We start from the raw sequence: 22993 nt of genomic DNA on the forward strand, positions 1-22993 counted from the left end.
GACTTTTTTTTAAAAACGGTCATTGTTAAAAAAAATATTAATGAATCAAAAATCAATGCCGTTATTAATTATTGACCAATCAAATATCCCACTTTGTAATATTTTTTGGGGAAATATTTCAAACTGTGTGTATTTGCTATAAAAAAAAAATATAGGACAAAAAGGGCATAAAACAAACAAAAAAAGATAGAAAAAAACATAAAGACTTATAATGGATGGCTCAATCTAAAATTGATTTAGAGATTTAAGTGTCCAAATAAAAATAAAAATAAAAAATATCTATAACTTATTTTGTATTACTTCTATGAGTGGGAACTTTTTGGATCCGTAAGAATTGTAATGGGATTTTAATTAAAAAACTCAAAGTTCAAAAAACAAAAATTGATCAAAATCAATGTTGTTATGAATGATTGACATATTTAAGGCTGTAATTACTTCACATCAAATATTCCACTTTGGAATATTCTTTGGGGAAAATATTGCATATTTTGTGTATTTGCTGTAAAAAAAAAAAAAAAGGTTTATCGGGCAAAAAAGGGCAAAAAACAAACAAAAAATTTAAAATAAAGAAATATAATGGATGGATAAATCTGACGTTGATTTAGAGATTTAAGTGTTTAAAGTGAAAAAACTATAAAAATGTATGACTTATTTTTACCACTTTATGAGAGGGACTCTTGGATCCCCAAGTTTTGTGTATTTGCTATACAAAAAAAATAATTCTCGGACAAAAAGGGCATAAAACAAACAAAAAAATGTAGAAAAAAAACTATAAAAACTTCTAATGGATGGATCAATCTAAAATTGATTTAGAGATTTAAGTGTCCAAATAAAAAAAAATTAAAAAAAAGATCTATAACTTATTTTGAATTACTTCTCTGAGTGGGAACTTTATGGATTCGTAAGAGTTGTAATGGGATTTTAATTCAAAACCTCAATGTTCAAAAAACAAAAATGTATCAAAATCAATGTTGTTATGAATGATTGACATATTTAAGGCTGTAATTATTATTAATTGTGTATTTGCTGTAAAAAAAAAAAATGACAAAAAGGGCATAAAACAAACAAAAAAACATTTTAAAAAAACAAAAAAAAACTTATAATGGATGGATCAATCTAAAGTTAATTTAAGTGTTGAAATAAAAAAATAAATAAAAAAAATGTTTGTATTACTTCTATGAGTGGGACCTTTTTGGATCCCTAAGAATTTTAGTGGGATTTTAATTAAAAAACTCATTGTTCAAAAAATAAAAATGATTCAAAATCAATGTTGTTATAAATTATTGACCAATTTAAGGCTCCAAAAACTTCACATCATATACTCCAATGTGAACATTTTGGGGGTAAAATAGTGCATATCATGTTCCGTGATTCAATCAAATAACGCAAATAAATATCGCCTCCAAATATCAGCCTCCTTGACTACTAATAATCGGTATTGGTATCGGCCCTGAACAAAACATATCGGTCTACCGCTATTACTAACAGTGTTACTACTAGTCTTACTAGCAGTCTGACTAGTGGTGTGACTTGTAGTACTAGTACCTCTCTGAGCCAGGAACTTGCAGCAGTTGACATCTCCCGTTTGAGCGGCGTAGTGCAGGGCGGTGTTCTCGTCCACGTTGATGATGTTCATGTCAGCTGAGAAGGCCGACAGCAGCACAATCACCTGCGACACACACAAGATGGCGACCACTGTAACGCTGGACGTCAATCACCAGTGAGACTGCTGTTCACCTCAAAGAAGCCCCCCATGGCGGCGTAGTGCACAGCTGACAGGCGTTTCTCGTCCAAGGCGTTGGGATTGCCGCCCCTTTTGAGGATGTCTCTGACCAGCTCCAGTGAGCCGGCCTTGGCGGCCTCCATCAACGCCGTGATTCCCGTTTTCTGAGGGCAGGAGGCACAACGACAAGGTTCTCGTCCTTTCTCTTTGCAAATATTCAAATGACACTGACATTCTTTTCTGTGCTGGTGTGTGCTTTAACTTGGTTTTCTCAAACTGTCATAGTTTTTAATAATTGTTATATTGTACATGGTAATGTTATATATTGTATATATGATATAGACATAATATAATATAATATATCAGTATATATAATATACTGTACATATATTATGTAAATATTACGTATATATGTTATATTTTATATCGCTATATTTAGTCTATTTATACCTGCATTGTCCTTTCCATCCTTACACTTTCCATCATTGTAACTGAGCTACTGTGTGAAACAATTTCCCTTGTGGATCATTAAAGTTTGTCTAAGTCTAAGTCGTATAGTTTTATGTTATTAATGTTTTATAGTTTTTATGTCATTAATGTTTTATAGTTTTTATGCAACTAACGTTTTATAGTTTTTATGCAACTAATGTTTTATAGTTTATATTTTACTAACATTTTATATAGGCTTTTACTAACATTTTATATATATTTTTTACTAACATTTTATAGTTTTTATTTTACTACCATTTTATAGTTTTTATTTTACTCTTTTTATAGTTTTTATTTTACTAACGTTTTATAGTTTTTATTTTACTAACATTTTATAGTTTTTATTTTATTAATGTCTTATAGTTTTCATGTTACTAACCATCCATCCATCCATCCATCTTCTTCCGCTTATCCGAGGTCGGGTCGCGGGGGCAGCAGCCTAAGCAGGGAAGCCCAGACTTCCCTCTCCCCAGCCACTTCGTCCAGCTCTTCCTGTGGGACCCCGAGGCGTTCCCAGGCCAGCCGGGAGACATAGTCTTCCCAACGTGTCCTGGGTCTTCCCCGCGGCCTCCTACCGGTCGGACGTGCCCTAAACACCTCCCTAGGGAGGCGTTCGGGTGGCATCCTGACCAGATGCCCGAACCACCTCATCTGGCTCCTCTCGATGTGGAGGAGCAGCGGCTTTACTTTGAGCTCCTCCCGGATGGCAGAGCTTCTCACCCTATCTCTAAGGGAGAGCCCCGCCACCCGGCGGAGAAAACTCATTTCGGCCGCTTGTACCCGTGATCTTGTCCTTTCGGTCATAACCCAAAGCTCATGACCATAGGTGAGGATGGGAACGTAGATCGACCGGTAAATTGAGAGCTTTGCCTTCCGGCTTAGCTCCTTCTTCACCACAACGGATCGATACAGCGTCCGCATTACTGAAGACGCCGCACCGATCCGCCTGTCGATCTCACGATCCACTCTTCCCTCACTCGTGAACAAGACTCCGAGGTACTTGAACTCCTCCACTTGGGGCAAGATCTCCTCCCCAACCCGGAGATGGCACTCCACCCTTTTCCGGGCGAGAACCATGGACTCGGACTTGGAGGTGCTGATTCTCATCCCAGTCGCTTCACACTCAGCTGCGAACCGATCCAGTGAGAGCTGAAGATCCTGGCCAGATGAAGCCATCAGGACCACATCATCTGCAAAAAGCAGAGACCTAATCCTGCAGCCACCAAACCAGATCCCCTCAACGCCATGACTGCGCCTAGAAATTCTGTCCATAAAAGTTATGAACAGAATCGGTGACAAAGGGCAGCCTTGGCGGAGTCCAACCCTCACTGGAAACGTGTCCGACTTACTACCGGCAATGCGGACCAAGCTCTGGCACTGATCATACAGGGAGCGGACTGCCACAATCAGACAGTCCGATACCCCGTACTCTCTGAGCACTCCCCACAGGACTTCCCGAGGGACACGGTCGAATGCCTTCTCCAAGTCCACAAAACACATGTAGACTGGTTGGGCAAACTCCCATGCACCCTCAAGGACCCTGCCGAGAGTATAGAGCTGGTCCACAGTTCCACGACCAGGACGAAAACCACACTGTTCCTCCTGAATCCGAGGTTCGACTATCCGGCGTAGCCTCCTCTCCAGTACACCTGAATAGACCTTACCGGGAAGGCTGAGGAGTGTGATCCCACGATAGTTAGAACACACCCTCCGGTTCCCCTTCTTAAAGAGAGGAACCACCACCCCGGTCTGCCAATCCAGTGGTACCGCCCCCGATGTCCACGCGATGCTGCAGAGTCTTGTCAACCAAGACAGCCCCACAGCATCCAGAGCCTTAAGGAACTCCGGGCGGATCTCATCTACCCCCGGGGCCTTGCCACCGAGGAGCTTTTTAACTACCTCAGCAACCTCAGCCCCAGAAATAGGAGAGCCCACCACAGATTCCCCAGGCACTGCTTCCTCATAGGAAGACGTGTCGGTGGGATTGAGGAGGTCTTCGAAGTATTCCCTCCACCGATCCACAACATCCGCAGTCGAGGTCAGCAGAACACCATCCCCGCCATACACGGTGTTGATAGTGCACTGCTTTCCCTTCCTGAGGCGGCGGATGGTGGTCCAGAATTGCTTCGAAGCCGTCCGGAAGTCGTTTTCCATGGCCTCACCGAACTCCTCCCATGTCCGAGTTTTTGCCTCTGCGACCGCTGAAGCCGCACACCGCTTGGCCTGTCGGTACTTGTCCGCTGCCTCAGGAGTCCTATGAGCCAAAAGAACCCGATAGGACTCCTTCTTCATGTTATTAATGTGTTGTAGTTTTTATGTTACTAACGTTTTATAGTTTTTATGCAACTAACGTTTTATAGTTTTTATGCAACTATTGTTTCATAGTTTATATTTTAGTAACATTTTGTAAAAAGATTTCAATAACATTTTATAGTTTTTATTTTACTAACATTTTATAGTTTTTATTTTACTAACATTTTATAGTTTTTATGTTATTCATGTGTTATAGTTTTTATTTTACTAACATTTTATAGTTTTTATGTTATTAATGTGTTATAGTTTTTATTGTACTAATGTTTTATAGTTTTTATTTTACCAACATTTTATAGTTTTTATGCTATTAATGTCTTATAGTTTTTATGTTACTAACGTTTTATAGTTTTTATTTTATTAACATTTTATAGTTTTTATTTTACTAATGTTTTATAGTTTTTATTTTACTAACATTTTATAGTTTTTATGTTATTAATGTGTTGTAGTTTTTATGTTACTAACGTTTTATAGTTTTTATGTTATTAACGTTTTATAGTGTTATATTTGTAATATTTTATAGTTTTGATGCCATTAATGTTTTATAGTTTTTATTTTACTAACGTTTTATAGTTTTTATGTCATTAATGTTTTGTAGATTTATGTTATGAACATTTTATTGTTTTTAATTCACTAATGTTTTATAGTTTTTATACAACTAATGTTTTATAGTTTTTATTTTACTAACATTTTATATATTTTTTTCACTAACATTTTATAGTTTTTATTTTACTAGCATTTTAAAGTTTTTATTTTACTAACATTTTATAGTTTTTATGTTATTATTGTCTTATAGTTTTTATTTTACTAACATTTTATAGTTTTTATTTTACTAACATTTTATAGTTTTTATGTAATTAATGTCTTATAGTTTTTATGTGACTAACGTTTTATAGTTTTTATTTTATTAACATTTTATAGTTTTTATTTTACTAATGTTTTATAGTTTTAATTTTACTAACATTTTATAGTTTTTATGTTATTAATGTGTTCTAGTTTTTATGTTACTAACGTTTTATAGTTTTTATGTTATTAACGTTTTATAGTGTTATATTTGTAATGTTTTATAGTTTTTATGTCATTAATGTTTTATAGTTTTTATTTTACTAAAGTTTTATAGTTTTTATGTCATTAATGTTTTGTAGATTTATGTTATGAACATTTTATTGTTTTTAATTCACTAACGTTTTACAGCTTTTATGCAACTAATGTTTTATAATTTGTATTTTACTAACATTTTATATATTTTTTTCACTAACATTTTATAGTTTTTATTTTACTAACATTTTATAGTTTTTATTTTACTAACATTTTATAGTTTTTATGGTATTATTGTGTTATAGTTTTTATTTTACTAACGTTTTATAGTTTTTATTTTACTAACATTTTATAGTTTTTATGTTATTAATGTCTTGTAGTTTTTATGTTGCTAACGTTTTATAGTTTTTATTTCATTAACATTTTATAGTTTTTAAGTTACTAACGTTTTATAGTTTTTATGTCATTAATGTTTTATAGTTTTTATTTTACTAACGTTTTATAGTTTTTATGTCATTAATGTTTTGTAGTTTTATGTTATCAACATTTTATTGTTTTTATTTGACTGACGTTTTATAGTTTTTAAGTCATTAATGTTTTATAGTTTTTATATTAATAATATTTTATAGTTTTATGGTATTAATGTTTTATAGTTTTTATATTTCTAACATTGTATTGTTTTTATGTTATCAACATTGTATACGTTTATGGTATTAAGTTTTATAGTTTTTATGTCATTAATGTTTTAGTTTTTATGTTAATTACAATTTATTGTTTTTATGTTACTAACGTGTTATTGGTTTTATGTTAACGACATTTTATTGTTTTTATGTTACTAACGTGTTATTGGTTTTATGTCAATAACATTTTATTGTTTTTGTGTTACTAACTCTTATAGTTTTTATTTTACTAACATTTTATTGGTTTTATGTAACTAACGTTTTATTGGTTTTATGTTAGTACCATTTTATTGTTTTTGTCTTACTAACGTCTTATAGTTTTTATGTTACTAACGTTTTATTGTTTTTATATGATTAACATTTTATAGTTTTTGTGTTACTAACATTTTATTGTTGTTATGTTACTAACATCTAATAGCTTTTATATTATTAACGTTTTATTGTTTTTATATCATTAAAATTTTACAGTAATTATGTTATTTACATTTTATTGTTTTTGTATTACCAATGTCTAAATAGCTTTTATGTTATTAACATCAGGTATCTAAACGTTTGGCTCGGCCGAGAATCTAGAGCAACTATATTTTGCTCTTCCCAAATATTTCAGATTACCAGGGACTCCAGGTTTTCCTGGAAATGCTTCCCATTGAAAATGAAAGGGCCAATTTTCAAACTTGTACCACTCCCACATTTCTCATCCAATTGGAATCGTTCCACTTTCAACATATTTCACTCATCCTGGACATTCATACTACAATTTTCCAAGTTCCAAAGATTTCCGGAAATTCCCAGAATTCCCGGTTTTTCAAAGTCCTATTTCCAACAGTTTTTCTTTCAACTTCCCCTTCTACATTTTTCAACCCATTCCAATCATTCCACCATCAAAACATTCCTCTTAGTTTGGACAGCAAAAGTAACTTTTTCTTTTTTGTAAAATGTTTCCAATTTTCCCAAAATTCCAGGAATTCCAAAATACAAATTTTCAACTAGAAGATTCCCGCGAAAATTTTGATGGGCCTGCTATCTGACAATTCTCACATCTCTCAACCGATTTAAACCATTCCCCTTTTAACACATTGCACTCATCCGGGACAATTAAAACTTCAATTTTCCAAGTTTAAAAAAATAGTCCAGGAATTTCCAGAATTCTCAGTTTTCCTACACCCTACTTCTACCATATTTTCTTTCAGCTTCCCTTTCTACATTTTCCAACCCATATCAACCATTCCACTTGGTTGGGACATCAAAGTAATTATTTTTTTTCTTTGTAAAAATTCCCGAAGTTCCAGGAATTTTGAAACACCAACTCTCAATTACAAAGTGTTACTACGTCATCATTTCTCGACCGTTTCCAAAAATTCCAACACAGACCAATTCATATCATCTAGGAAAATTGTGATATTATCTATAAAAAAAAAAATTTAATTCCTGGTTTTCCTAAAATTCCCAAATTTTCAGAAAATTTCCATTCAAATGAATTCCAAATTTCACAATTCCCACATTTGTCAAGTGATTCGAACCATTCCACCATTAACACACTCCACTCATTCTAAACATTCAAACTAACAATTTCCCAAGTTCCGCCCAAAATTCAGATTTACACAGAATTCCTGGAATTCTGTAACACATTTTAAATGTAAAAGTGTCGCGACATCAACATTTCTCAACCGATTCACACCATTCCACTTTTAACACATTTCACTCATCCAGGACAATTAAAAGTACTATTTTCCAAGTTAAAAAATAGTCCAGGAATTTCCAGAAGTCTCAGTTTTCCTACACCCTACTTCCACCATATTTTCTTTCAACTTCCCCTTCTACATTTTTCAACCCATATCAACCATTCCACTTGGTTGAGACATCAAAGTAATTCTATTTTTTCATCGTAAAAATTCCCAAACTTCCAGGAATTCCGAAACACCAACTCTCAATTACAAAATGTTACTACGTCATCATTTCTCGATCGATTCCAAAAATTCCAACACCGACCAATTCATATCATCTAGGAAAATTGTGATATTGTCTATATATATTTTTTTTAATTCCTGGTTTTCCTAAAATTCCCAAATTTTCAGAAAATTTCCATTCAAATTAATGGAGAAACTTTCCAAATTTCACAATTGCCACATTTGTCAAGTTATTCAAACCATTCCACCATCAACACACTCCACTCATTCTGAACATTCAAACTAACTTTCCCAACTTCCCCCCCAAAATTCAAATTTTCCCAAAATTCCTGGAATTCTGTAAAACATTTTAAATATAAAAGTGTCGCTACACCAACATTTCTCAACCGCTTCACACCATTCCACTTTTAACACATTTCACTCATGCAGGACACTTAAAACTACCATTTTCCAAGTTAAAAAAATAGTCCAGGAATTTCCAGAATTCTCAGTTTTCCTACACCCTACTTCCACCATCTTTTCTTTCAACTTCCCTTTCTACATTTTCCAACTATTCCACTTGGTTGGGACATCAAAGTAATTATTTTTTTTCTTCGTAAAAATTCACGAAATTCCAGGAATACCGAAACACCAACTCTCAATTACAAAGTGTTAATATGTCATAATTTCTCGACCGTTTCCAAAAATTCCAACAATGACCAATTCATATCATCTAGGAAATTTGTGATATTATCTATATATATTTTTTTTAATTCCTGGTTTTCCTAAAATTCCCAAATTTTCAGAAAATTTCCATTCAAATTAATGGAGAAACTTTCCAAATTTCACAATTGCCACATTTGTCAGGTGATTCAAACCATTCCACCATCAACACACTCCACTCATCCTGAACATTCAAACTAACACTTTCCCAACTTCCCCCCCCAAAATTCAAATTTCCCCAAAATTCCTGGAATTCTGTAAAATATTTTAAATATAAAAGTGTCGCTACATCAACATTTCTCAACCGATTCACACCATTCCACTTTTAACACATTTCACTCATCCAGGACAATTAAAACTACCATTTTCCAAGTTAAAAAATAGTCCAGGAATTTCCAGAATTCTCAGTTTTCCTACACCCTACTTCCACCATCTTTTCTTTCAACTTCCCCTTCTACATTTTCCAACCCATATCAACCATTTCACTTGGTTGGGACATCAAAGTAATAATTTTTTTCTTCGTAAAAATTCCCGAAGTTCCAGGAATTCCGAAACACCAACTCTCAATTACAAAGTGTTACTACGTCATCATTTCTCGACCGTTTCCAAAAATTCCAACACCGACCAATTCATATCATCTAGGAAAATTGTGATATTATCTATATTTGTCAAAATTCACGGTTTTCCTAAAATTCCCAAATTTTCTGAAAAATTCCATTCAAATGAATGGACAATCTTTCCAAATTTCACAATTCCCACATTTGTCAGGTGATTTAAACCATTCCACCATCAACACACTCCACTCATCCTGAACATTCAAACTAACACTTTCCCAACCCCCCCCCCCCCCCCCCAATTCAAATTTCCCCAAAATTCCTGGAATTCTGTAAAACATTTTAAATATAAAAGTGTTGCTACATCAACATTTCTCAACCGATTCACACCATTCCACTTTTAACACATTTCACTCATCCAGGACAATTAAAACTACCATTTTCCAAGTTAAAAAATAGTCCAGGAATTTCCGGAATTCTCAGTTTTCCTACACCCTACTTCCACCATCTTTCTTTCAACTTCCCCTTCTACATTTTCCAACCCATATCAACCATTCCACTTGGTTGGGACATCAAAGTAATTCTATTTTTCTTCGTAAAAATTCCCAAACTTCCAGGAATTCCAAAACACCAACTCTCAATTACAAAATGTTACTACGTCATCATTTCTCGACCGATTTCAAAAATTCCAACACCGACCAATTCATATCATCTAGGAAAATTGTGATATTATCTATATATTTTTTTAAATTCCTGGTTTTCCAAAAATTCCCAAATTTTCAGAAAATTTCCATTCAAATGAATGGACAATCTTTCTAAATTTCACAATTGCCACATTTGTCAAGTGATTCAAACCATTCCACCATCAACACACTCCACTCATCCTAAACATTCAAACTAACAATTTCCCAAGTTCCGCCCAAAATTCGCATTTTCCCAGAATTCCTGGAATTCTGTAACACATTTTAAATATAAAAGTGTCGCTACGTCAACATTTCTCGACCGATTCAAACAATTCCAGCACCGACCAATTCAGCTCCTTCAGGACATTCATGCTATTCATCACATTCGAAAAATTCCCATTTTCCTGAAATTCCAATTACCTGATCGGCGGCATTGGGGTCAGCGCCTTGTGCCAGCATCATGTGACACATGGGGGCGCACTCTTTGGCGTGTTGGCACATGAGCTGGAAGACATGGGTCCCCTGAGACGACACGTTGTTGACATCTGCCTGGTACTCTAGCACCACCTGCAGGCAGCGTGTGTGCCGCTTGGTCGGATAGATGCAGTAGAAGAGGACAGCTGCAGCCAGGACACAAAGGAGGACATTTTTGTCCTTGGTGGTCATGGTCCTTACATATTTACATATATTTATATACCGCATTTTCCGTACCATAGGGCGCACCGGATTATAAGGCGCACTGACGATGAATGGTCTATTTTCGATCTTTTTTCACATAAAAGGTGCATTATAGGGCGCATTAAAGGAGTCTTTTTTTTTTTTTTTTAAATTCTAAATGTAAAACACTTCCTTGTGGTCTACATAACATGTAATGATGTTTTTTTGGTCAAAATGTTGCATAGATTATGTTTTACAGATCATCTTCAAGCCGATTTCTGACAGTCGCTTCCGGGTGCGCCGTTTTCTGGGCGGTCTTATTTACGTGGCTCACGTTCGGCAGCGTCTTCTCCCCGTCATTTTTGTTGTAGGGGTGTAGCGTGCAAGGACGGGAGTGGAAGAAGTGTCAAAAGATGGAGCTAACTGTTTTAATGGCATTCCGACTTTACTTCAATCAATAACGGTGCAGCATCCCCTCATCCGGAAACAACAACACAGGGAATGTGTCCCGTGAAAAACCGTCCGACCGGAACTCTCTAATAACTAAAGTTCCTTGGGTGAATAATGTAAACTCACTACACCGGTATGTTTTAGCGCTTTTAATGCCGAGTTTACTGACATATATAAGTAAGAACTTTACACTACTTTATATTAGAAATGGCAACAGCGGAGGATGAATGTCCCATAACAAGAAGATTAGGGATGCAACTAACGATTAATTTGATAATCGATAGTCGATTATTACTTTGATTAATCAATTAATAATCGGATAAAAGAGACAAACTACATTTCTATCCTTTCCAGTATTTTATTGAAAAAAAATACTTATTTTGATTATTGTTTCTCAGCTGTTTGTACATGTTGCAGTTTATACATAAAGGTTTATAAAAAATAAAAATAAAAATAAATAAAAATTTAAAATAAAATTTTAATTTAAAAAAAATTGCCTCTGCGCATGCGCATAGCATAGATCCAACGAATCGATGACTAAATTAATCGCCAACTATTTTTATAATCGGTTTTAATCGATTTAATCGATTAGTTGTTGCAGCCCTAAGGAAGATAGAGAAAAAGAAGAAGCTTATCGACTATGTCCTCGGTATGGACTACAAAGGCGGACGTGCACAAATTTTCAGGATTTATGCAGATCCCAAATACAGATCAGCAGGTACCAGAAGGCAAGAAAAGTTGCTTTTGCATAATATTGCGAAACAAAACGCCTGCTAATATGTTTTACCTTATACACACACACCATAGTAATACTCGTATGTTTAATACGCCGACAACCCATCAAGCGGTGCGGCTTCATAGCTTACCAAAGTCGTACTAAAACATTTTGATAGATTTCAGAGCGCCGTGTGTAATGTTCTATATTTTCAATGGAACATACAAAATGTTGGTGTTGTTTACTTGAGTCATATTGCCATCATACCTCTTACCACGTATCTCTTATGTGTGACTGCCATCTACTGGTCACACTTATCGTTACACCATGTACCAAATAAAATTGCTTTGAGGTTGGTGAGCAAAACCAGAACTATTCCGTATAGAGATGTCCGATGATATCGGACTGCCGATATTATCAGCCGATAAATGTTTTAAAATGTGATATCGGAAATTATCGGTATCAGTTTCAAAAAGTAAAATGTATGACTTTTTAAAACGCCGCTGTGCAGAGTGGTACACGGACGTAGGGAGCAGTACAGAGCGCCAATAAACCTTAAAGGCACTGTTTTTGCGTGCCGGCCCAATCACATAAAATCTACGGCTTTTCACACACACACACACACACACAAGTGAATGCAATGCATAATTGGTCAAGAGCCATACAGGTCACACTGAGGGTGGCTGTATAAACAACTTTAACACTGTTACAAATATTCACCACACTGTGAACCAACACCAAACAAGAATGACAAACACATTTCGGGAGAACATCCGCACCGTAACACAACATAAACACAACAGAACAAATACCCAGAACCCCTTGCAGCACTAACTCTTCCGGGACACTACAATATACAGCCCCCGCAATCCCCTACCCCGCCCACCTCAACCTCCTCATGCTCTCTCAGTGAGAGCATGTCCCAAATTCCTAGCTGCTGTTTTGAGGCATGTTAAAAAAAAGAATGCACTTTGTGACTTCAATAATAAATATGGCAGTGCCATGTTGGCATTTTTTTCCATAACTTGAGTTGATTTATTTTGGAAAACCTTGTTACATTGTTTAATGCATCCAGCAGGGTATCACAACAAAATTAGGCATAATAATGAGTTAATTTTACGACTGTATATATCGGTATCGGTTGATATCGGAATCGGTAATTAAGAGTTGGACAATATCGGAATATCGGCAAAAAAGCCATTATCGTGCACCGGGTTATTAGGCCCACTGTCGAGTTTTGAGGAAAATAAAGGATTTTAAGTGCGCCTTATAGTCTGGAAAATACGGTAATCATAACAAATAATTTACTTACCATACTGTATGTCCCATTCAACTATGCCAGAATGTTAACACTACTTAAAATGATCCATCTGTTATTTTATTCCGTGTTAAGGAGCTTTATGACTCGTTCAACTCTACTCATTCACTTCAAATTATGCAAAACTACCGTAAATCCCGGACTTCTCCTTTTTTGTTGGTAAATGAGAGCGGATGAGAGATTATCATCACACCTCAACTTCTCTAACATTGTATTTTAATCTCTAACATGTCCATGCTGCCCAGTTGGTAAAACTCAGTCAGTATCAATAATTGGAGCGCTAATAAGGTTCCAAAATATTGTCACGGTGCATGAAAAAGAGTGCATTTTCACATAGTCGGACACACTCACGTTGGAACGGAACAGCTATCAAGTGACTCAAAGAAGAGCTTGACCTGTAATTGTATCTTCCGAGAAGCTGCCTTCTCGATGTCTCCCTTCTAAAAGCTGACATTTCCCCCCCTGAGAGTGTTTCCAATTTCCAGTGGTCGTTCATAATCAGTGACGCTGAGTAATTAGCGTGATGGATTGTGAAGAGTAGCGAAAAGGGCTCCAGGCTCACTGATTGGAACTGTTGGAGATCACTTAACCTCATCAATATCTCAAGAGGAGCACCTTGCATCTCAACGAGGAGCCGCCGAGTCATCTCGTTAAAGACAGAACGTAGCGTTGGGAAACTCATCTTTTCAGATCAGGCTGAACAATGTAATTAGTTTTCAAATGTTTCAATAAAGGAATTGTTATCATTTTACCAAACTAAAATGTAAGCTGCTACTTTTTTTCCCTACGCTTTGTACCCTGCGGCTTAAAAAAAAGGGTGCGGCTAATTTATGGATTTGTCTTCGCTGACGGCCAAAAAGCAAATAGTTTTGGTTGGTAGAGTGGCCGTGCCAGCAACTTGGGGGTTCCTGGTTCGATCCCCAGCTTCTACCACACTAGTCTCGTTCGTTGTGTCCTTGAGCAAGACACTTCACCCTTGCTCCTGATGGGTCGTGGTTAGGGCCTTGCATGGCAGCTCCCGCCATCAGTGTGTGAATGTGTGTGTGTGAATGGGTGAATGTGGAAATAGTGTCAAAACGCTTTGAGTACCGTATTTTCCGCACTATAAGGCGCACCTAAAAACCTCCAATTTTCTCAAAAGCTGACAGTGCGCCTTATAATCCGGTGCGCCTTATATAAGGACCAGTATTGAGCCACAACAGGTCTCGCAACTACGGGATGCATAATGTAACCCCAGCCTCTACTGTAGCGTCTATTCTATGCGCCTTATAATGCGGTGCGCCTTATATATAAATGATAATGATAAATGGGTTGTACTTGTATAGCGCTTTTCTACCTTCAAGGTACTCATAGCGCTTTGACACTACTTCCACATTTACCCATTCACACACACATTCACACACTGATGGAGGGAGCTGCCATGCAAGGCGCTAACCAGCACCCATCAGGAGCAAGGGTGAAGTGTCTTGCTCAGGACACAACGAACATGACGAGGTTGGTACTAGGTGGGGATTGAACCAGGGACCCTCGGGTCGCGCACGGCCACTCTTCCACTGCGCCACGCCGTCCGTATATGAACAAAGTTTTAAAATAGGCCATTCATTGAAGGTGCGCCTTATAATCCGGTGCGCCTTATAGTGCGGAAAATACGGTACTTTGAAGGTAGAAAAGCGCTATACAAGTATAACCCATTTGCCATTAAACACACGCAAATACACTGAAAGGGTGTGCTATTATTTGTGCTACGGCGCCATCTTTTGGATGAGTTTGCTAACTGCAGGTGCTGCTGGGTGAATGCCTAGAAGTGTTTCCAGCTGGTTAAAGCTTTGAACTGGAAGTAAAAGTGCCGTTCAGTCTTCTAACCGTACACAGCGTTTCTACTCGTATGGATTCTTCATTCATCACTCCAAGCAATGTGTGTAAGTTTTACAATATAACTAAAACAATACGTACTGACTAAGGCGCGGGGGGGTTGAGGTGTGGGAGGGCGGGGTTTAGTGGTAGCTTGGGTGCATATTGTAGCCTGGAAGAGTTAGGGCTGCAAGGGATTCTGGGTATTTGTTCTGTTGTGTTTATGTTGTGTTACGGTGCGGATGTTCTCCCGAAATGTGTTTGTCATTCTTGTTTGGTGTGGGTTCACAGTGTGGCGCATATTTGTAACAGTGTTAAGGTTGTTTATACGGCCACCCTCAGTGTGACCTGTATGGCAGGTAATCAAGTATGTCTTGCAGTCACTTACGTGTGTCTGTAGAAGCCGCATACAACATGTGACTGGGCCGGCACGCTGTTTGTATGGAGAAAAAGGGGACGTGACGACAGGTTGTAGAGTACGCTAAGGGCAGTGCCATCAATATTGTTGTCTGGGTGAAAATCGGGAGAAATTCGGGAGAATGGTTGCCCCGGGAGATTTTCGGGAGGGGCACTGAAATACGGGAGTGTCTCGGAAAAATCGGGCGGGTTGGTAAGTATGCTGGGGATAGGTTGATTGGCAACACTAAATGGTCCCTAGTGTGTGAATGTGAGTGTGAATGTTGTCTGTCTATCTGTGTTGGCCCTGCGATGAGGTGGCGACTTGTCCAGGGTGTACCCCGCCTTTCGCCCGAATGCAGCTGAGATAGGCTCCAGCGACCCCCCGCGACCCCAAAAGGGACAAGCGGTAGAAAATGGATGGATGGATAACTCCACATGTGTTCATTCATAGTTGTGATGCCTTCAGTGACAATCTACAATGTAAATAGTCATGAAAATAAAGAAAACACATTGAATGAGAAGGTGTGCCCAAACTTTTGGCCTGTACTATATACATGTATATTTTTTTAGCCCAATGCAGCCCCCAAGTCAAAAGTTTGGACACCCCTGGTGTTTTGTATCTACTTTAGTCAAGATAATCCCACTTTTTGGACAGGATTACTGCGACTGCGACCACTCACCTTTCCCCTCGTTATCCTGTATGCCCATGTCAGCATCGTGATGTGCCAACATTTTCACGATGCCCTCATTACCCAGTTCAGCAGCTAACATGACCGGAGTGTGGCCCCTCTTGTTCTGGATGTCAGGGTGTGCTCTTAGGGAGAGAAGAAATCGGACCAGATCTGCGGAGGAGTCGAAGAGAGAGAGTTATAAAGGACTCGGATTTATTATAATGAAGCGTTTCAACAGTTATATTCCTTCATATCAGCCAGAATACGGCTCGGTGTGTTATGGTACGGAAATGTCCTATTTACCGTTTTTTCGGAGTATAAGTCGCTCCGGAGTATAAGTCGCACCGGCCAAAAATGCATAATAAAGAAGGAAAAAAACATATATAAGTCGCACTGGAGTATAAGTCGCATTTTTGGGGGAAATGTATTTGATAAAAGCCAACACCAAGAATAGACATTTGAAAGGCAATTTAAAATAAATAAAGAATAGTGAACAACAGGCTGAATAAGTGTACGTTATATGAGGCATAAATAACCAACTGAGAACGTGCCTGGTATGTTAACGTAATATATTATGGTAAGAGTCATTCAAATAACTATAACATATAGAACATGCTATACGTTTACCAAACAATCTGTCACTCCTAATCGCTAAATCCCATGAAATCTTACGTCTAGTCCAGTGGTTCTTAACCTGGGTTCGATGGAACCCTAGGGTTTCGGGGAGTCGGGCTCAGGGGTTCGGTGGAGGTCAAAACACACCCGACTCATCGTGTAAATAAAAACTTCTCCCTATCGGCGTATTACGGATACAACAGCAGAAGTCAGACTGATTTGCAGGTGTGTAATTTGTTGTCAGTTTATGCACTGTGTTGGTTTTGTTCTTTGAACAAGGTGATGTTCATGCACGGTTCATTTTGTGCACCAGTAAAAAAACATGGTAACACTTTAGTATGGGGAACATATTCACCATTAATTAGTTGCTTATTAACATGCACATTAGTAACATATTGGCTCTTAACTAGTCATTATTAAGTACTTATTCATGCCTTATTCGGCATGGCCTTATTATAACCCTAACCCTCTAACCATGGCTCTAACCCTCTAACCCAGGGGTCGGCAACCCGCGGCTCCGGAGCCGCATGCGGCTCTTTGATCACTCTGATGCGGCTCAGCTGCATACTTGCCAACCCCCCCGATTTTCCCGAGAGACTTCCATATTTCAGTGCCTCTCACAGAAAACTTTCAGGATTAATATTCTACGATTTTCACCGTTATAATAATAACAAGGGCGTGTCATGATGGTAAAGCATTTGGCGCCCTCTATAATATGTATTAACAACGTGCCAGCTCTGCCTCTTGTTGTATGCATCTTCTGCTTGCACACGACTTGGTCAACAGCCACACATATTACACTGACGGTGGTCATATAAAACAACCTTAACACTCTTACTAATAATGGGCCACACTTTAAACCAAAACCAAACAAAAATGACAAACACATTTCGGGAGAACATCTGCACCTTAACACAACATAAACACAACAGAACAAATACCCAGAATCCCATGCAGCCCTGACTCTTCCGGGCTACACTATCCACCCCTGCTACCACCAAACCCCACCCCCACCCCAACCCTGCTCCCTCACACATCAAAATGGCTCTTTGACTGGTAAAGGTTGCCGACCCCTGCTCTAACCCTAACCCTAACCAAATAACTCTAAATTAAGTCTTTGTTACTTAGAATATGTTCCCCTAGTGTCCAAAAAACTCAAAATTAAGTCTGTTACTTAGAATATGTTCCCCTAGTGTCCAAAAAACTCAAAATTAAGTCTGTTACTTAGAATATGTTCCCCATACTAAAGTGTTACCAAAAACATATAACTTTGTCTTGAATTTGAAAAAAAAAAACATGTTATTTTTCACTAAAGAAGGGTTCGGTGAATACGCATATGAAACTGGTGGGGTTCGGTACCTCCAACAAGGTTAAGAACCACTGCTCTCGTCTCTTACGTGAATGAGCTAAATAATATTATTGTATATTTTACGGTAATGTGTTAATAATTTCACACATATTGGATATTTTACGGTAATGTGTTAATAATTTCACACAGAAGTCGCTCCTGAGCATAAGTCGCACCTATGAAAAAAACTGCGACTTATAGTCCGAAAAATACGGTAGTTTTTTTACCGGCGACACCAATAAAACCAAGTTGTACAGATCAGTCTGCATGCGTGTGGCAAAGCAAGAAAGCGCTCGTCACCCTGATTGTTGGCAGCCACCGCCATGTGGAGCGCCCCGGTTCCATTCTGCGGCTCCGTCAGATTGATGAGGTTCTGCACCCCGAGGTTGACCATCATCTCCACCTGGGCTTGATCGTTGTCATGGATGTACTGCAACAGGCGGTAGATCTGCAGCACCTGCAGGCGGTGGTCCACCTCCCGGCCCGTCATGATGGCGTCCGACGCAGGCGCCTGGAAAAAAAGCCGGCCACAATTTTGTGTACGTTGATTACGATCAATACACACATGGCTGGTAGCAAAGCATTGTGGGGGTTTATGTTCTTAATGCTTTATACACATATTCTGTGGTCACATTCAATGTGAACATCGAAGTGGAACATGTTGGAAATTGCAAATATGTGCCAATTAAGGAATTCAATTATCAACATTCATTCATTCATTTTTTATTTATCTCCTCCTATCTTTGATCGATAGACGATTAAACCTCGGCAACTAAACACACATTTACACACCAATGCCTGAGAAGGAACAGGATGAAGAAAAATCTTATATTTTCCTGCCCTCCTTAAACATAATACGTAGTCTTATTTAATGGATAGCATACAAACCAAACAAATATATCCAAATATAATGAAAACAAACAAAAAAACACAAAAAAAACCCAGAACAAGTGCAAAACCACATGAAGAACAAACCGAACAAAAAAAGTAATATACACCTCACGGGATCATACAAAAAAAATACAAAACCAGACAAAAAAACACGTAAAATAATCAATATAAAGCAAAATGTAAACACTTATGGCTGTCCATATGATCTTATTGTTCTGTCTTTATATATTTTTTTCAATGGGAATATATTTTTACAGTCTTTTATCTCATTGTAAAGAGAATTCCATAGCTTAACCCCCACCACTGACATGCACATTTGTTTTAAAGTTGTCCTTGAATACTGATGTTGGAAATGACCTTTTCTTCTATGCTCTTCATTCTCAGAAGTGATGGCAAACATTTTTTGTAAATTTGCCGGTAATGTTTTACTTTTAGCCTTAAACATGACACATAATGTCTGTAACTTTACGAGCTCCTGCAGTTTCAATAAACCAGAATTAATAAATAATATGTTGGTGTGTTTTAGATAATTTGCTTTATGAATAATCCTTATAGCTCTTTCTGTAGTTGATACAATGACTTTATGTTACTCTTATATGTGTTCCCCCACACTTCCACACAGTAGCTGATATATGGCAATATAAGTGCACGATACAATATACGCATTGCCCTGTAATCCAACACATATTTAACCTTATTTAATATAAACATTTCTTAGATATCTTTTTCTGTACGTGTGCAATATGAGATTTCCATGTCATCCAGTATCACTCCTAAAAATCTAAATTCAGAAACCCTTTCAATATCAATTCCATCTATTGACAGTTTGATCGTTTCCTCCTTTTTCCTCTTACAAAAAATCATAAACTTTGTTTTTTTTACATTTAACGATAATTTATTGACATCAAACCATCTCTTAAGTTTAATCATTCCCTGTTCAATAATGTTTGATAACGCTTTTAACCCTGTAACACCCTTTGTTGTAAAATTACAACATTACCTTTAACCATCCTAAAAACAATCTGTTATATATGTATTTTTTTTTTTACCATATTTACATAGTCATTGAGTCCTATTGTTCAGTCTCACAAGGCTATTGGATTGTACATTTGTTTATAAGTCACGCCTTCTGGCTATGAACTCACACAACCTCTCAAGGTTTCCTTCGAACAAAATCTATTTGTTTCATTGGACTGGATTCATCAGATTCAAGTAATTAAAATATCTTTTATATATGTTTTGGTTGTTATTACAACGTCTAGAGCAGGGGTCGGCAACCCTCGGCTCCGGAGCCGCATGCGGCTCTTTGATCACTCTGATGCGGCTCAGCTGCATACCTGCTGACCCTCCCGATTTTTCCTGGAGACTTCCGAATTTCAGTGCCTCTCCCGAAAATCTCCCGGGGCAACAATATTGAGGGCGTGCCTTTAGCGTCCGATTTTACACTATCTGCGTGCCGGCCCAGTCACATGTTGTATGCGGGCTCTGCCCTTCACACGTAAGTGACTGCAAGCCATACTTGGTCAACAGCCATACAGTTCACACTGAGGGTGGCCGTATAAAACAACATTAACACTGTTACTAATATGCGCCACACTGTGAACCCACACCAAACAAGAATGACAAACACATTTCTGGAGAACATCCGCACCGTAACACAACATAAACACAACAGAACAAATACCCAGAATCCCATGCAGTACTAACTCTTCCGAGCTACATTATACACCCCCGCTACAACCAAACCCCGCCCACCTCAACCGACGCACGGAGGGGGGAGGGGGAGTTGATGTGTGTGTGTGGGGGGGGGGGGGGTTGGTGGTAGTGGGGGTGTATAATGTAGCCTGGAAGAGTTAGTGCTGCATGGGATTCTGGGTATTTGTTCTGTTGTGTTATGGTGCGGATGTTCTCCAGAAATGTGTTTGTCATTCTTGTTTGGTGTGGGTTCTCAGTGTGGCGCATATTAGTAACAGTGTTAAAGTTGTTTTATACGGCCACCCTCAGTGTAACCTGTATGGCTGTTGACTAAGTATGCATTGCAGTCACTTATGTGTGTCTGCAGAAGCCGCATACAACATGTGACTGGGCTGGCACGCTGTTTATACAGACTTTAGAGGGCGCTAAAGACAGTGCCATCACGGCACGCCCTTATTATTGTCGTTTGGGGGAAAATCAGCAGACATTCGAGAGAATAGTTTCCCTGAATTTCGGGAGTCTCCCGGAAAAATTGGGAGGGTTGGCAAGTATGACGCTGTCAAGCGCCATTCATACAGAACTCGCAAAATAACGTCTCGCGGGCCGCGTGTCTGGTTTATACATAGCACAAATAAAAAACAAAACTGTATGCAGTATTATTTCATTTTAAATTTCAAGAGTTTTGTGGCTCCAATTGTTTTCTTGAATTTGTGAAACGGGTCAAAATGGCTCTTTGAGTGGTAAAGGTTGCCGACCCCTGGTCTAGAGCATGTACATATGTAGTTATTGTGGAACAGATCAAATTTCATTTAGAGCTTGTTATATAATCGCTGCAATTATAAAAGAGGGGGGAAAAGCGTTTTTTAAGAGTTTTATCTTGTTTCATATTTTTTATATTTGTAATAAATGACTTTATAAAAATAGAACTAATGTGTGATTATTATTAATGGTACATACCGTAATGGGGCTAAGTAAGCAATCAACCTTGCAAATGAACCCTTAGTTGTTCTGACAACGTGAGTACAAATACAGAAATTCTGCTCCCATCAAAGCCCAATGTTGCAATATTACAACTTTTCTCTATCTCTTTTTTTTAACTCTTCAATTTCTGCATCAAATGCCTCCTACAACAACATCTGAAAGGTCAAATGTTTTTTGTTTTTTTAGGTTTTTCTATATTTGGGTCCCGAATTATAAAAGTTGGTGTCGTCCGCAAATAATACACATTTCAATAACTTTGATACCTCACATATATCATTAATATATAAAATAAACAATTTTGGTCCCAAAACCGAACCTTGTGGAATTCCACATTCAATCCTCATTTGTTCAGATGTATTATCTCAAACTAATTTGTCATTTTAGATATTTTTATATGTTTATAAGTAGTGTAATTCACATTTGAAATGGCGTGCTTACTTGTTAAACCTGCATTTTTGTTTTCAGTGTTATTAGCTGCTGGGTGGCGGGTGAGACGCAAACTACGGTTACATAACAAGGTGACGTCATATTCAACAGCCTCTTTAACGCCGCTGTAATTAACAGCGCTGACGTGACGTCATCACCGCCAGACCGAAGCGAAATCTTGGGCAAATGTCTCGTACCGAATTCAAATCTATTCTACACTAGTTTGTAGTCGATATTAATCGACTAATGAACTTGTTGTGAAAGTGTTGAAACTGCAGTTTTAAAGGTAAGTGTCAAATCACGACCATACACGCGCTCACCGATGTATGCTAGCCGCCGTTGACTTCCGGAATATTCCTCAAGGTGCTCAACTCCTTTGCTTGTTTATCCGGTAAAAAATAGACATGTCGTTGTCCGTGAGAGATAAAGATATCTTTGAATCAGCGAGTACTATTTCAGAGTGCCATTTGACTTTGTGTCCGCTGGACTAAAGTGAGCTCCATGGCAACCAAACGCGGCAAATCCCGGCAGTGTGCGGTGGTGCCTTCAGGGGTTTGGCGTTAAACGGGATAATTAAAAGTTTCCACATATGTATATTCGTTCCAAATGAACTTGGGGCAAAACATCATTTTAAAATGTTATATGAGTTGGAAAAAAAAAACATCCGGGTAAAACTCAATACGAAAGAGAACGTTTTTAAAAAGGAAAACGGGCACAAATGCACACGCCGTACAACACTTTCCAACGACACGTAAACGCCACCTTAAAAGTGTACTTCTATGGTGAGGGAAGTTTACTTTTCTAAATGAAGGCACTTATACTGTAACTAAAAATGAAATTAAAAAGATGATCTAAGTGAACTGTGTACTCTAATAAGTCTTCACACGATA

The 22993-nt window shown here is 37.7% G+C and overlaps 1 protein-coding gene across 1 annotated transcript in view; it reads right to left on the reverse strand.

The window, feature by feature from the left end:
- Nucleotides 1–22675, reverse strand: part of ankef1a (ankyrin repeat and EF-hand domain containing 1a) — a 35778-nt gene extending 13103 nt beyond the window's left edge. Inside the window, exons 1-6 of the mRNA XM_061987410.2 lie at nucleotides 22424–22675; nucleotides 18411–18621; nucleotides 16157–16318; nucleotides 10507–10706; nucleotides 1738–1887; nucleotides 1546–1669 (exon numbers count right to left, since the gene is read on the reverse strand). Of these exons, the coding sequence (XP_061843394.1) occupies nucleotides 1546–1669; nucleotides 1738–1887; nucleotides 10507–10706; nucleotides 16157–16318; nucleotides 18411–18600 (826 nt within the window). The 5' untranslated portion in view covers nucleotides 18601–18621; nucleotides 22424–22675. The remainder of the gene's footprint in view (nucleotides 1–1545; nucleotides 1670–1737; nucleotides 1888–10506; nucleotides 10707–16156; nucleotides 16319–18410; nucleotides 18622–22423) is intronic.
- Between the last annotated feature and the right edge of the window lie 318 nt (nucleotides 22676–22993).

This window comes from Nerophis lumbriciformis, linkage group LG26, assembly GCF_033978685.3.
Source record: "Nerophis lumbriciformis linkage group LG26, RoL_Nlum_v2.1, whole genome shotgun sequence".
In the NCBI taxonomy this organism is placed as follows: domain Eukaryota; kingdom Metazoa; phylum Chordata; class Actinopteri; order Syngnathiformes; family Syngnathidae; genus Nerophis; species Nerophis lumbriciformis.